Here is a 13,578-nt window from a genome sequence, read left to right on the forward strand (position 1 = left end):
ATTACGATTCAACCACGAATCCTGAAAGTTGTCAATTCCTGGCGATTCGTGGTCTGTGTGAAATAGGGGCATAAGACATGCTGTCCCATGTTCGAACAGGTCGCCCAAATGACGTACTGAAAGGACTAGACTATGCGCTAGCTGAACGTTTACATGGAGCAATATATATATATATATATATATATATATATATATATATATATATATATATATATATATATAAAGGACACGTCCAGGCATTGTATTGTACTCAGGTATCTAATACTGTAAGAGAAACCCCGTTGTAATCACCAGTCGGTTGGTTTTTCAGGGGTTTTTTGTTATTGGTTTTCATCAATAAGAACACTGAGACTACCCTATGTTCTAGATTTCAGTTTTGCCAGCTCGATCTTGATTTCATATATAACACATATCAATAAAACTGGCTCTAGCCACTACCGTCAACCTGCAAAATGCTGCGTGGGGCGCTTCCATATTTGGAAGTCACAATTAAGTCTCTTACGTCACAGCTATGTGCCGCATGGAGCTGCCTTTCCCGCCTTGCGCTTACCTTATCTCGTGCAGACGAGGCATGAAGCAGAGTGGCTGATGCAGAGTTTGAAGTTTGAACTAAGAATATTTTGCTATCGAAGGTCAGTGCCACAACATAAGCAACTTTCTGCCTTAAAAACTGATTTTTGTGTATAGCCACTGCGCAGTGCTCATAGTAGTATTGGGCATCCAATGTAGCTGTCAAACTTGGCACACGACAAGCACGTGCATTGTGTTTATATCTCCAGGAGCAAATGTTTTTTGTGAAGCAAAAAATACAAAAACATCTGATATATCTTTTTCTTTTAAAATATTATTTATTTTTCAATTTACATCTTATACACAGTAAAAAAATTAAAAAACGCAAAATTAAATCTGTTGTACGTTTCATTTTGGACTAATGACATTCAACTGCAGATTCGCTGCGGAGCAGTTCGTTTTGATCGACGGATACGCCAATTTCGCTGTTCCTGAGGGCCACTGTGAAGCTATCTCATAAAAACGTTTGAATAGTTAGCAAGCTAGCTTCACAGTGGCCCTGACACTCAGGGCAACTGAGACAGGCATTTATCATTTTCTACTACATGGTTAATTTCTGCAGAGCTATCTATAACGGCAAGACTCTCTATGTATGGCTGTCCATCTCACTGTCTATTTTTGTATATCTTTTTACCTCCTATTTCATACTAATGACATTCAACTGCAGATTCGCTGCGGAGCAGTTCCTTTTGATCGACGGATACGCCAATTTCGCTGTTCCTGAGGGCCACTGTGAAGCTATCCCATAAAAACGTTTGAATAGTTAGCAAGCTAGCTTCACAGTGGCCCTGACACTCAGGGCAACTGAAACAGGCATTTATAATTTTCTACTACATGGTTAATTTCTGCAGAGCTATCTATAACGGCAAGACTCTCTATGTATGGCTGTCCATCTCACTGTCTATTTTTGTATATCTCTTTACCTCCTATTTCATACGTTTACTTAATTTACATTTTAAATGAACTTTTATAGCTGACATGCAATCTGCCACATATACATGGAACTGAATGTATTCAAACTTAATGCAAATTAAACTTTAAATTTACTTAATATTTTCCATCAGTTTAATTATATCTGAATATATCTAAAATCATATTAGTGTCAACATGACTACTGGTATTAAAGGTTTGCTAGTCATTTAGAGAATGCTGAGAGATCCACTTACTGTATGACAAACAACAGTGCGTCATTTACGTAGAGTGTAAAACACGGCTATTGATGGAAGAGCTATATCTTTCAATATGCATTTGGTGTAAAGCTTAAAATACTGGTACTCTTTCAGCTCTGTTACAGTAGCTATTGCAGTGCATATGATTTTAGAAGGATACACTGAGAAGTTAAACGAGCCATCCAATTGCCAGGATTTTAACAAGTCCTCCAGCTGCAAGACAAGTTCGAACAGGTCACCCAAATGACTCTGGACTGCTCTGTATAATCGTTGTATTTACACATCGGTAGTTATGTTTATCAAAGCTATATATAAATTAAATCAAATATTCAACTATCCCAACATAAGTTCAGTAATTGTTCACTCAAATCCCAAACAAAATGATTCGTGTCACGTTCTGGTGGAGACTATGACTTAAACTGGGTTCCCACAGATTTAGATCGATCCATCTGGATCGGCCTAACTCCCTGGGGGTTCACACTAAATTGCTGTTAGCTGAGCGCGCACAAAAGTTAATTACCCCCTTACAGCTTTTAGTAGACGGGACAGACATTTAAGCCGGCTTATAAGCCGACAGCAATCTAGCGAGACTCCCCAAGGGGATAGATCGATCTAAAATGTGTGGGAATGCAGTGTTAGATTGATTCATCTGGATCGGCCTAACTTCCTGGGGGTTCACGCTAAATTGCTATCAGCTCAAGAAATATTTTTGTTCATAAGCTCTATAAAAACAATTAGGGACCATTTCCACAGATATTTGGATCGATCTATCTCCCTGGGGAGACTCACTAAATTGCTATCAAACTAACTTGCTTAAATGTCTGTCACGCCTAGCGAATCAGCTAGGGGTAAAAATAATTACCCCCTAACAGTTTTAGTAGGCGTGACAGACGTTTAAGCAAGTTTTTTTTTTTTTTTTTTTTTTTTTTTTTTTTTTTTTTTTTTTTTTTTTTTATTCACGAAAATTAATACAAGACATGTACAACACAATAAGAGACAAATACACCTTCCACACACCATTCACACACTACAAACGAAGTTCTTACAAATGTTGATTAAAATTACATGTAGAATTTTTTTTTAAATAAAAGAATCTTATTAGGCCTAGTCTACAACAAATGTTCTTTTTTATTCATATCAATATTTTTTCTATACTGTCCCATTTTTTCCTTAGATTATCTGCCTTTTGAGGACCCAGTAGGTATAAAGATTGAAAATCTATTATCTTTTGCTTTTCCAAATACTTTTTGCAGGCATTCCAAAGAGGTGTAATTTTATTTTGTCTACATAAAGTGAAATATTTCTTTATATAGAGAAGTAGTAGATTAATACCTAAGAGAGGGCTGTCGTCCAGGATTCCAAATATAAACAAGCACGGTTGATGTTTTAATTCAACAGAGTACTGTGTACGTAGGTTCTGAATGAGACAAGTCCAAATAGCTTGAACATATGTACAGTCCCAGAAAATATGCAATAAAGTTTCTTTTGGGTCATTACAGAAAGTGCATCGCTCATGTTCTAACATATTGTATTTAAAAAGCATCGAGTTCGTAAAATAAATTCTATGTAAAATTCTAAATTGCAATGTGAGAAGTTTATGATCATTGGTTTCTCGAAAGGGCAATGCATGAACTAGCTTCCACTTTTCACTTGGAAAATCAATGTTCAGCTTTTCCATCCACTTATTATGGATGTTAAGAGGTATTGCTTCCTTATCCGAAATAAATTTCGGGTAAAAGAGTTTCGTTAATTTGTTTTTCGATTTTAATAATACGAGATTTTTATTTGTTATTGCTGCAAGATTCTTTTGACACCCTCTTATAACAGTTTTCCAGGCAGAAGGTAAAGCGCTGATGACGGCTTGATAGTCAAGGAAATTACAATCTATATTATATTCATCACAAAAAACGTCTAGACTTTTTACTGAACCAGTATTATCAATCAGGTCATTAACGTAAAGCACTCCTTTTCGAAACCAAGGTTTATAGAAGATTATCTTTTTATTAATCTTAATATGATCATTTCCCCATAAAGGTTGTGCTAGGATATCATCCGGAGAAGTAGTAGAAAATTCTTGCACAGAAGCCCATATTCCCAAAATCTCTTTCCAGAAAGTATTTAGTATATTAATATTGCGTATAGACTGTAGGCCCTTCGAGGGAAGTAGCAATACGTCAATTCCCCCGATTTCCGCAATCTCATCCATCAAAAGAGTTTTCCACGAAGAATAATTATGTGGATTTACCAATTTCTTTAGCCATATCAATTTAAGAGCTTTACAGAAGGATTTCACCTCGGGGACCTTTAATCCACCGTTTTCATAAGAATTAATCATAACATTTCTCTTAACTTTATCTATTTTACTGTTCCAAATAAAGCGATAAAAAACTCGCTCCAAATCTTTAAAAAAAAGATCAGCAGGCATAGGAAGGACAGTTAATATTTGGATGATGGTAGGGAGTGCCAAGGATTTTAAAATAGTTACTTTACCTAGGAGTGAAATGTGACGGAACGACCAATCATTTAACAACGATTTGATGGAATGTAATTTTTCTTTAAAATTTTCTTCATAAATGTCATCCTTTGCTAGGTTATACCAAATACCCAGTAGTTTAAATTTCCCACTATGATTCCAAAATATACTTTTAGAGGTTTGATACTCCTCACCACAGCAGCGCTTTGCTCCAATCCAAACAGCCTGGCTTTTTTCAAAGTTTATTTTCAATCCTGAACATTGAGAGAACAATTCTAGCATATCCAGAGCTGCATTCAATGACTCTCTATCATCTGCTAGATGAAGCGTAGAGTCATCTGCGTATTGTGTAATGACGTATTCTGAGTTATTCAGTAAGATCCCTTTTATGTTTGGATCAAATTTGACCGCCGCGCTGAGCAATTCTATGCAGATAATAAATATGTAAGGGGACAGAGGATCACCCTGTCTAACACCCCGACTGACATTAAAGAATTCTGTTAGATGTCCATTATTTTCCACTGCAGTGGAAACATTGGAGTAAAGGGTTTTGAACCAGTTTTGAATATCTTCACTAAAATTAAAAAATTTAAGACACTGCAAAATATATGCCCACTCTACAGAATCAAAAGCTTTTTCGAAATCTAGCATTAATAAAATTCCTGAAATGTCATCTTTTTCTGTTTTATGGATGATATCTTGAATAGTTCTGGAACATTCGCCTATATACCGACCTTTAACAAATCCAGCCTGTGTAAAAGAGATTATATCGTCAATGTGTAATTGGATTCTGGCTGCTATGCAAGCAGAAGCAAGTTTGTAATCAACATTCAGCAAAGTAATTGGACGCCAATTCTTAAGGAATACTTTCTCCTTCCCCTCTTTTGGTATACACTTGATTATACCTTGGCGTTGAGATGTAGACATTGACTGTACCTCAAAGGATTTATTCAGTGACCTAAGCAGAGGCTCTTTAAGATCAGTCCAAAAGAATTTATAGAATTCTACCGTATAGCCATCTAAACCAGGAGATTTTCCATTCTTCATTTTCTTAAGTACTTTGAGACATTCTGTTTGGGACAGAGAGCCATTCATAGTAATCTTTTTTTCTTCTGGAAGTTTTTTAATAAATGGATTTTCGTCATTGAAAAAGGTATAACTATGGACGTTATCCATTAGAGTGTCTTTTGATTGGTATAAATCGCTATAGTAGCTTTTTTGTTCTTTTAAGATATCGTGAATATTTGTTATTTCTTTTCCGTCCTTCCTCCTCAATTTAGATATCGATTTCTCACAATAATTCCTTTTTTCTAAATTAAGAAAATATTTTGAACTTTTTTCTCCTTCTACTTTCCATTTTGCTTTTGCCCTTAAAATAATCCCCTCAATTTTTTTGTCACGTATACTTTTCAATTCATCTTCTTTTCCCCGAATTGCCAACCGAATAGTCTCATCATCTCTGTTGTTTAAGCAAGTTAGTTTGATAGCAATTTAGTGAGACTCCCCAGGGAGATAGATCGATTTCTGATATTGTGCTTTAACATACAGGCGCGCCTCAGGTTTGTAGTCTGTCGCAATGATTATAAAGCTTTTCACAAATGATTGTGTTTCGTCCCATGAGAGTAATTGTGTCACTTGAAGTTTGCTGATTACAGTGATGGCTACTTTAATTGGTTTATTTATAGTGATAATGATGAGGCCTGGTAGGCAGTGGTGGATTTGGGGGGGGGGGGGGGGGGGGGGGGCAGGGGGGTCCAGACCCTTCAAATAATCCTGGATTCGCCTCTGGGTACAGAAGCAACATATTATCAAACTTTCACGAGTGTATAATTGAGATTTTTTTAGCATTTGCAATCAGTGTGGTATTGACGTGCCACTAAAGAAGACCGCAAGTGTTGAGATGACATCTACGTGTAGTAAAATCATTGGTCTTGATCTCCTCTCTGTAAGTGCCATTTACATTTAAACAGATAGATAAGAAGCAAAAAAACAGAAAAAGGATCATTTTTGACTTTACCCGCCCTGCAGATGGTACTTTTTAGAATTTATTACTGATTAAGAATATTGTCAGACTTCGCTCAGAACTTATTTACGGCCTTACATAAATTCTTTTGAGTAACAAATAAATCTTCAGTGTTTGGTGTTCAATTTTTTTTTAAATTTATTACTGATTAACTGCAGACTTTACACTTTCAAAGGACTCAGAGATGTTTAAAGCATTTTTATCCACCCGCTGTTGCTTCTTTTAACAAATCATATAATAATAAGAAGATAAATATTTATATTATTAAGGCCACACTTTTTTATTTTTATGGATGACATCCTGCGCGCACCGATTTTTGTCCGTTCTCTGAAAAAAAAAAAAAACACCCCCAACGAAGTCGGTTGTTGAAGTCGTTTTCTGCGCATGCGTATTATCTCCACGTTGAAATGTGCCGCTTTGCCGTCAAATTCATCTTTAGGATTACTTTCAAATTAAACGACAATTAAAGTCATAAAGAGAACAGGGCCTGTCATTTTGGATTGATATGCCATTGATATTAGGCATGGAGATATCACCTTTTTACAATTATACGAAAGGCTGGCGTCGGCCATTGATTATCGCCCGGAAAGTTTCAGTGACATTCTGTCCAAAACAGCACATTGGCCTACCAGCTTTTTTGGAGCGAAAAAGGGGTCGACAAGGGCGTCGAGGTATTTGATGGGCTGAAGGTCGGACAGGCCGCCCGACAGTTTGGCTGCTTCGTGTGAGTCAACGTAGACAAAATTGCATCGACCGAAATGTCCTTTAATAGATTTGGTAGTATTAAACACCTCCTTGCATCATTTTTTAACATTTCTGTGAAGTGTGCATAATGCCTTAATATTCTGAAGGTACAAAGAAAAAAAACGCTGTTTGTTTGATATTGGTTTTATTGATTGCTATAAAAACAAAATGCATGAAGAAACCTTAAATAAATTTAGTTATATGCAGCATGTCAATTCATGACTTTTTATTTACCTTTCTACGAAGTATTCCCAATGCTTTAATATTTTGGGAGCATGGATATGGATATATTGTTAGTTTGATACGGGTTTCTGTTGTAAATTAGTGTTTCCAGCTGTGTACTGACAGCATTCCTTTACTTAAGCAGTACTTTTTTGTTGGACCGTTTTTTTTCGCCCTCTCGCACCGATTTCGGGGTCCCCAGAGGATGTCATCCATAAAAATAAAAAAGTGTGGCCTAACAACAGTAAATTGTGACCTTACACTTTATACATTTTACCCGGATAGCAATTCCATTTCCGTTGTATGTGATTAATGACTAAATATACACTTACATCTTACTTATCTTAGGAATGCTATAGGATCATACAAGGGATTTTCCCAAGGGAAACGTTTGGCATGAAATACAAATAACATCTTTATGTCTCTTGGATAGCATACTTGGAAGTATCAATAAAGGACAAACACAAGTATTATGCTCGAAATTTGGCCGGTGACTACCGCATTTATTAAAGTGGCGGATTTGGGGATGCCAGAAGAGGTGACAAACCCATCAAACACAAATTATTATAATGTTATAGGAACGGTACCACTATAATATCCTCCTTTGTTAAAGATAAACGCTCTTTTTGAGATAAATATAGTGACCACTTAAAACCTCTGCATTTTTCACAAGAAAAATGAAATCTGTCAAAACAAGTGTAATTCAAAACATAATCCCAAATACCGGGGCATCTGCGTACCACACAGTTATAATAGCCACAGTGGAAGCGTTTCTGGCGATCATGAACATCTCCTGAAATAAGATATGATATAATATGATATAATCCCCTATGCATTCTACACATAAAGAAAAAATAAGTCCACTGTACTGATCCACTGCACTGACGTCACTGTACATATCACAAGTAATGATGATTAATGGTCAGAAATTTATTTTGTGCGTACCTTCTGGGTATTGCGTGTTGGCGCCATCTATATGTACAGTATTGCTGTCCATGTGAGTGAGCCAGTATGCATCAAGATCCCTGCAGAATTCCTGAATGCTGGGACTAAGGATTGTTTTGTTCTTGATCTGGAAGGCGATGAGAAAGACGTTCATTTGGACTTCATCATTGCCATCTTCTTCATCTGACATATTTCCTACAATGTTCTGAAAGCAAAGTGTTTAAAGTTATATGTTATGTTATATTATGTTATATAACACAGGTATGTCACTGTAAATGTTTAGTTATTAAAAGCTATTACATCTTACATTATGTTTTATCTAATTCAAAATCTTTTTCTGTATTTTAAACACCACTTATTTAAACATGTTTTCAAGTAGTTTAAGAATGTTTAAGAATATGAATAAATATCAATACCCCGTGAGCCTCCTCAGATGTGTTCATTGGAGTCAATAAACAAACATACGTGTTGTTAATTTCCATCTTGTAAATAATCAGACTCTGAAATGAACCCAACAAGGCAAATTTGTAGGTATTTATTGCATATCTGTACATAATGTTTGCAAAAAGAGCGCATAGTAGTACATTCAGTTATTAATTCTTCGGATTTAATGTCAGGGATTCTTTAAGCGTATTGAAAGCCCTTATCATACAAGTACTGAAAGTGAGGTTTTTCCTGCATCTATTATTCAATAATACGTCTATAGTAGCTTTGTGCTGATTGAATCCAATAAAAATTTTAAAAAAGATTTTTAAAAACTATAAAATATTGGCGTTCATATGTGAATAGGAGCAGACGACCGTGAAGTACAATTCAAAGGAAATGTCAACACTTGATTTTTTCCACAGCTGGATTTATTCACTCTTGTGGTAGCTGACCTTGCGAGCACTTTGATTGAGGTGTATTCTCTTGGTCAAAAAGGTTGTCCCACATTCTGGACATGTGATTACAGGGTATATTCGCAAATTATCACCGCACAGGTGTAAACTGTTATTAACTGTGCTTTTTATGCTAAATACCATATTTAACATGACTCATGGTATATAAAATATAAAGTACCGGTGAAGATATCCGTATTTTATACAAAATCATTCAAAATTTTGACAAGCACCCCCTCATATGTGATGTTCTAATGTGATTTAAATAGATATAAAAATGTCTATTGAACTGAAAATGTACAAAAATGTACAAAAATTAGCAACCTTATGCACTTGGTGAAAGTCACATCTACATGCGAATCTGTCTACTGCGTACTGCAATAATCTCTTGTAGACGGTGCAGCATGACTTCAACTAACAATTGCAATAATTCTGTTTTGTAGAATATTGTCCCGTTCTTCCTAAAAGTTAGCCGGAGTTGGCCGCGATCATTTGGAGGCTTATTCCCCTTTGCATTGCACATGTGCTAATTCATGTTGCAGGCGCTCAGTAGGGTTAATATCAAGGCTCCACCTTTGTTTCTGCAACAAATTATTCAGCAGAATTTATCTGTGAGCATGTATGCTCTCATGATAAAGCCTTAACTTATCCGCGAAGACACCTCTTGCACATGGAGGGAGATAATTTTTTTTTTTCAGATTTAAGGAGATCGTATTGCAGTTTGAGAATGATGGTTTAAAATTAGGATTTCTCACCGGTATTTTGTTTCTTGTATCATTAGTCATGTTAGTTATGGTATCTCGAACAAAAGCACTGTTTTAAATAGCTGTTAGGTGATCATTTGAAAGCAAAAGCACGAGGAATTAGAGGTGGGAATGAAAATTACAACATGGCTCTTTATTCAGCATAATAGTTTATTTAAGCTTTTTTCATCACAAGCTTAAGTCGGTTATTTCGGGTATATACCAACAGTCTGAAGGCCTTAAAATTCGCACCTCTCTGGTCGCCAACTAAGCCCTACAACAATAAGCCGCCAAGTGAACATGTAGTTTAAACAGCGTAAAGCGCTTGTGGCTCGTATAATTTGCAAATTTCATCAACATCTATACGTTAACAGAACTCGCTGGCAACGTTACTTGGAACAATGTCAGCGTAGAACGTTAAAATCACATTCTCTTAACGCGTGCTGGTGGTCTAATCAGTTAATATGTAACCCTGTGGGGACGTAATCTGTGTTACCTTGGAATGGATATTGGTTGCGTTTAGGTATAGTACAAGCAAAATTAGCTTTCCTAATGATTTGTAATTAAATAATTACTTAATTAAGTTAAAACTGTTTTTTTCTCACCTTTAAGTTGTACACGGTGAAATTGTCTTCGACATTGACCTGGACATTCTCATTCTCTCTCTTGACGCCTTTGGGAAGGTGGTACTTCTGAAAAACGAAACCTAATTACGTCGATTCCGTATTGTAACGTCACTGAAATTGAAAACGTCACATTGTTGTGAGTTTCTAATACAACAAACATATCTCAAAGGAAGTGAAAAAATATCATTAAAGCACTTGTATCATTGATAGAAGAAATTAAAAATATATATTATTGTAAATAAGCGTACATACGTGAAGTCAGAATACCCACCTTCCCCACATCCGGTGCTGCTTTTTTAGAGATGGGAACAGCTTCTAATATTCCAACAAGAGCAACAGCAGCAATGACAGTAACAGCAACAATGCTGTAATTCTTCTGCAGGGCCATCGTCTGAAATATCAGAAAACAACAAATGATAAATGTATTTTGTTATATGTAGCTATGTTGTGGTGTAACGGAAAATAAATATGTACAACTTTTTAAAGCATCATTTCATGAAATCCAGGAAAATTATTTCTTCTTTTTAACTCATTGCCGCCTCTTCAAAGTTTGACTTTGCAGCAATATTGCTTCAAAATTGCAGTAAAGTTTTATTTCGCTAATTTCGGATTTTAAGGGGTTTGTGTTTATTTAAAGGTCTGGATAAGTTTTGATGAGCAGAATACTTAGACATAAAAGGGGACACTGTCAAGCATATAGAACAATATACCTAGCTGTAAAGGATGTGCCGAGGCATTGTCTGGAACTCAGATATCCTAACAGCTAGTTTTGTACAGTAGAAAAAAAACATTTATGTTCACAAGCACAACGAAGCTCTGTTTTTGCTCCAAATTAAGTAAGATAAGTCCATATGACTGAAATTGTCATTTATTAATGACGAAAACTAAAAAGATACAAAGTTACAAAACTGGGGAGATAATAAACATCCCCCAAACTATATAAGTGCTAAATATAAAAATAATAAAGTAAGTTTATGAAATGTAACCAGGATTAATTATGAAAAATATGAGAAATCACAACAGCTATAGGAGCAAAAAGTTGGCGGAAATGAAAATAAAAGGCTTATGAAAAATATGAGAAATCACAACAGCTATAGGAGCAAAAAGTTGGCGCAAATGGTTGGCGCAAATGAAAATAAAAGGCAAAAGGCACATTCTAAAGCCGGCCTAGGCTGAGAGCGAGCTACGCAACCCCTACCTTTTTAGGACGGGGACGTAGGTTTCCTCATTGCTCTGACAGCCCAATCATAGAGTTGTCTCTCTTGGCCTACGTACTGCCACATATGCCCTGCATAGTACATTTACCTAACTATAGTTTTAAAGTAATAATCTCACATGTATGATATATATCAATAAACAAATGATAACCAGATAATCTGAAATGACTAATTAAGGTGCCAAATGAGTTATAGCTAACAAGCATAAATACAACCATGTTACATTGAGCCAATGCTCAAATCTGCTTCATTAGTCATGAAAAGAGAAAAAAAATATTGGAGGGGGGGGGGGGGGGGAGTTTGAATAAGTTTACCAAACATCACCTTAAAAATTTTACTCCTGAATAATGCACTTCTGAATGTTGTGAATATTACGAGAAAAGTGAGGGAGAGCATTAACTGTCTCCTGAATAACTGAACTCTTATGCCTCCGATTAGCAGGCCTTCCAGAGGCAAAGTGGCACTGTCCAATTAGGTGCCCCCCTTAACACAGGTGCCGCTTGAAAGTAAATAAGTCTAAGTGTTAAAAACACCACAAGGATGAAGGCAGGTGGTAGGGGAGGGTGGAGGGTGTACAAATAACAATAAAGAAACGTAAGTAATAATACAGTGTAGCTGCTAAAACTGCGGGTAAATATATCCGCAGCTACGAAGCTGAATGACTTCTCACTGAATGCAGCTCGATGGAATTAATCTCCAAAACATCTTTCATAGATTATACTTGTGTGTGCCTTGATACACAGCAGCTAAGACATTCCTTAACCCTGGACATCTGTTATCACCTTGTCTTGGTCAACTACTTAAGGTCAAAATGTGCACAAGACCCAAACAAAACGTTGATGTATTACCAAAAAGTTAATAGCACCACTAAAACAAACCATTTGCTACATAAATACAATTAATTCTCTTAATTGTAGTTTGTCTGAAGTTAGAGAGATCCCTTCTGAATGTCAAGAGGCCTGCTAATGACAATCATAACAGATGCAGCTGTGCGTTACCCGCTTAAAAACAATTAACGGTTAAAGATGGAAGGGATATACTGGTATGTTTAATTTGCAGTCGGCATAAAGCTTAAAATGTGTTCAGGGTGCAGTTACTATAGCAGTGTCCATGATTTTAAATCATATCATAGAAAGTCAATTTGAGAATTTTAACTTTTAAGCCATCCAGTCGGTAAAATTCTATCAAGCCGGACAGTCGTAAGACATGCCGTCCCATGTTCGAACAGGTAGCCCAAATGACGTACTGAAAAGATTGGACTGTTCGCTAGCTGAACGTTTACCTGGAGCAATATATAGTATACCTAAAGGACACGTCTAGGCATTGTCTGGTATCCTATACTGTAAGAATCAAGTCGGTTGGTTTTTCAGGCGGTTTTGTTATTGGTTTTCATCAATAAGAAAACTGAGACAGGCATTTATCATTTTCTACTACATGGTTAATTTCTGCAGAACTATCTATAACTGCAAGACTCTTTCTATGTATGGCTGTCCATCTCACTATTTTTGTATATCTCTTTGCCTCCTATTTCATACGTTTACTTAATTTACATTTTAAATGAACTTTTATAGCTGACATGCAACCTGTCCTATATACATGGAACTGAATGTAATCAAACTTAATGCTCATTACACTATAAATTTACTTACTATTTTCCATCAATTTAATTATATCTCAATATATATCTAAAATAATATCAGTTTCAACATGACTACTGGTATTAAGGGTTTGCTAGTCATTTAAAGAATGCTGAGAAATCCACTTATGGCAAGAAACAGTGTCATTTACGTAGAGTGTAAAACAAACACACGGCTATTGATGGAAGAGCTATATCTTTCAATATGCATTCGGTGTAAAGCTTAAAATACTGGTACTCTTTCAGCTCGGTTACAGTAGTTATTGCAGTGCATATGATTTTAGAAGGACACACTGAGAAGTTAAACAAGCCATGCAACTGCCAGGATTTTA

General features: G+C 36.0%; 1 protein-coding gene across 1 annotated transcript; it reads right to left on the reverse strand.

The window, feature by feature from the left end:
• Positions 1-7,587: 7,587 nt before the first annotated feature.
• Positions 7,588-10,872, reverse strand: LOC147761028 (uncharacterized). The gene is made up of 5 exons (XM_087015958.1): positions 10,665-10,872; positions 10,373-10,459; positions 8,563-8,646; positions 8,147-8,351; positions 7,588-7,994 (listed from the first exon to the last, which is right to left on the reverse strand). The coding sequence occupies exons 1-5, from the start codon at positions 10,779-10,781 to the stop codon at positions 7,774-7,776; spliced, it is 714 nt and encodes a 237-aa protein (XP_086872084.1). The 5' UTR covers positions 10,782-10,872; the 3' UTR covers positions 7,588-7,773.
• Positions 10,873-13,578: the final 2,706 nt, after the last annotated feature.

The sequence above is a fragment of the Lingula anatina genome, chromosome 6 (assembly GCF_051362555.1).
Source record: "Lingula anatina isolate TDL-2025a chromosome 6, LinAna3.0, whole genome shotgun sequence".
NCBI lineage: Eukaryota > Metazoa > Brachiopoda > Lingulata > Lingulida > Lingulidae > Lingula > Lingula anatina.